Genomic DNA, 1,373 nt, shown 5'->3' with positions numbered 1-1,373 from the left:
CGGCAAGTGTATGCTACCTCTGCCGGGGGCAAACACAGTTTTCGCTCATAGCAGCTGTCAGCCGGGTTTCGAAATCATGCCGGGCCAAAGCTGCGAAGTGGGCTGCAAGCCGGGCTTCTCCAACTATGCCAAGACGAACGCTTGCGGCGGTTATGTTTGGTTCACGGGCTATTGCGCAGTCACAACCTTCTCTTGCACAGCAGACCTGGCCGGTGCCCACTTCCGCTCGGAGGCTGATCTTGAGTGTATGCCCGAGGGTGATGATCCATCACACCCTGACAATCTGGCAAAATGAGTCTTTCGCTGTACATAAATAAAAACGGACACTCTACTAGGAGATTACACACATCGACTTGCCGAGAGCCCGACCCCGAGACGCGAGACCCGCGAGAGCCGACGGTGCCGAGAGGGCGAGAGACTTGGAGCCTCTCCAAGAGCGAGAGACGCGCGACGGCTATCTCTCCGTCGCGTTTTCGTCCGCTTTTTCTTTCGCACGCTTGCGCGCATCTTTGGTCACATGATCATGGACGTATATACCGCACAGATAGACAGAGAGAGAGAGACCCGTGTGGGCGCCCTGGGGCGTCGTACACAAAAGCCGAACCGTTCGGACGGGAGTGCGGTCTGGGGGCTCTGGGAGATGCACTCCACACCGTGCGAACACCGGCATCGAGCCGCACGGTGGGGAACTTGAAACGAAAGGGCAGCGAGGAAGAGCGAGGGCGCAAGCGTCCGCGCGCCCACGAAGTACCGTAGTCGCCCTCGCCGTGAAAGGCAGCGGACCGCCATCCGCAGGGCGAAGAGGACGGAGGGAGGGCGGGCGGGTCGGCGTGTGGCGAGCGGTGCGGCGCTAGTTTGCGACCGCCTCGCGCTCCTCTGCCGCCGCCTCGAGCGGCGGCAGCACCTTGAGCGGGTTGAGGATGTTGTTCGGGTCGAGCATCGTCTTGATGCCTACTCTCTCCGGCAGCGATCAAGAGACGCTCTTCAGCCACACGGCGGGGGCCAAACCTCGGCTGGGCGCGCCTCGCATCACGCCAATCATGCCGTCGCTCTTGGACATGTGCAGGAAGGGCGGCTTCATCACGCCGACGCCGTGCTCGGCCGAGATGGAGCCGCGCCGCTCGGCGATCCACTCGAAGACGTATGGCTCGATGGCGGCCTGTGACCAGCTACCGCTGGTGACGCATCGGCTGTGATCAACTGCCGCTGGTGACTCATCGGCTGTGATCAACTGCCGCTGGTGACTCATCGGCTGTGATCAACTGCCGCTGGTGACTCATCGGTGACGACTCGATGGCGGCTGCACAGTCTTCCCTAGGGACGCCCTCCACTTTCCGGGGGGATCGCCGAGCGGCGCGGCTCCATCTCGGCCG

General features: G+C 62.5%; 1 protein-coding gene across 1 annotated transcript; it reads right to left on the bottom strand.

Moving 5' to 3' along the window:
* Positions 1-508: 508 nt before the first annotated feature.
* Positions 509-1,249, bottom strand: EMIHUDRAFT_467237 (hypothetical protein; the record flags this gene model as incomplete). Its single annotated transcript, XM_005788494.1, has 2 exons — positions 509-951; positions 1,009-1,249. The coding sequence occupies 2 exons, from the start codon at positions 1,247-1,249 to the stop codon at positions 851-853; spliced, it is 342 nt and encodes a 113-aa protein (XP_005788551.1). The 3' UTR covers positions 509-850.
* Positions 1,250-1,373: the final 124 nt, after the last annotated feature.

Source organism: Emiliania huxleyi (genome assembly GCF_000372725.1).
Source record: "Emiliania huxleyi CCMP1516 chromosome Unknown EMIHUscaffold_134, whole genome shotgun sequence".
NCBI classification, from domain to species: Eukaryota; Haptophyta; order Isochrysidales; family Noelaerhabdaceae; genus Emiliania; species Emiliania huxleyi.
Note: the sequence above shows the minus strand (reverse complement) of the source record. Positions and strands in the feature narration are given on the sequence as shown.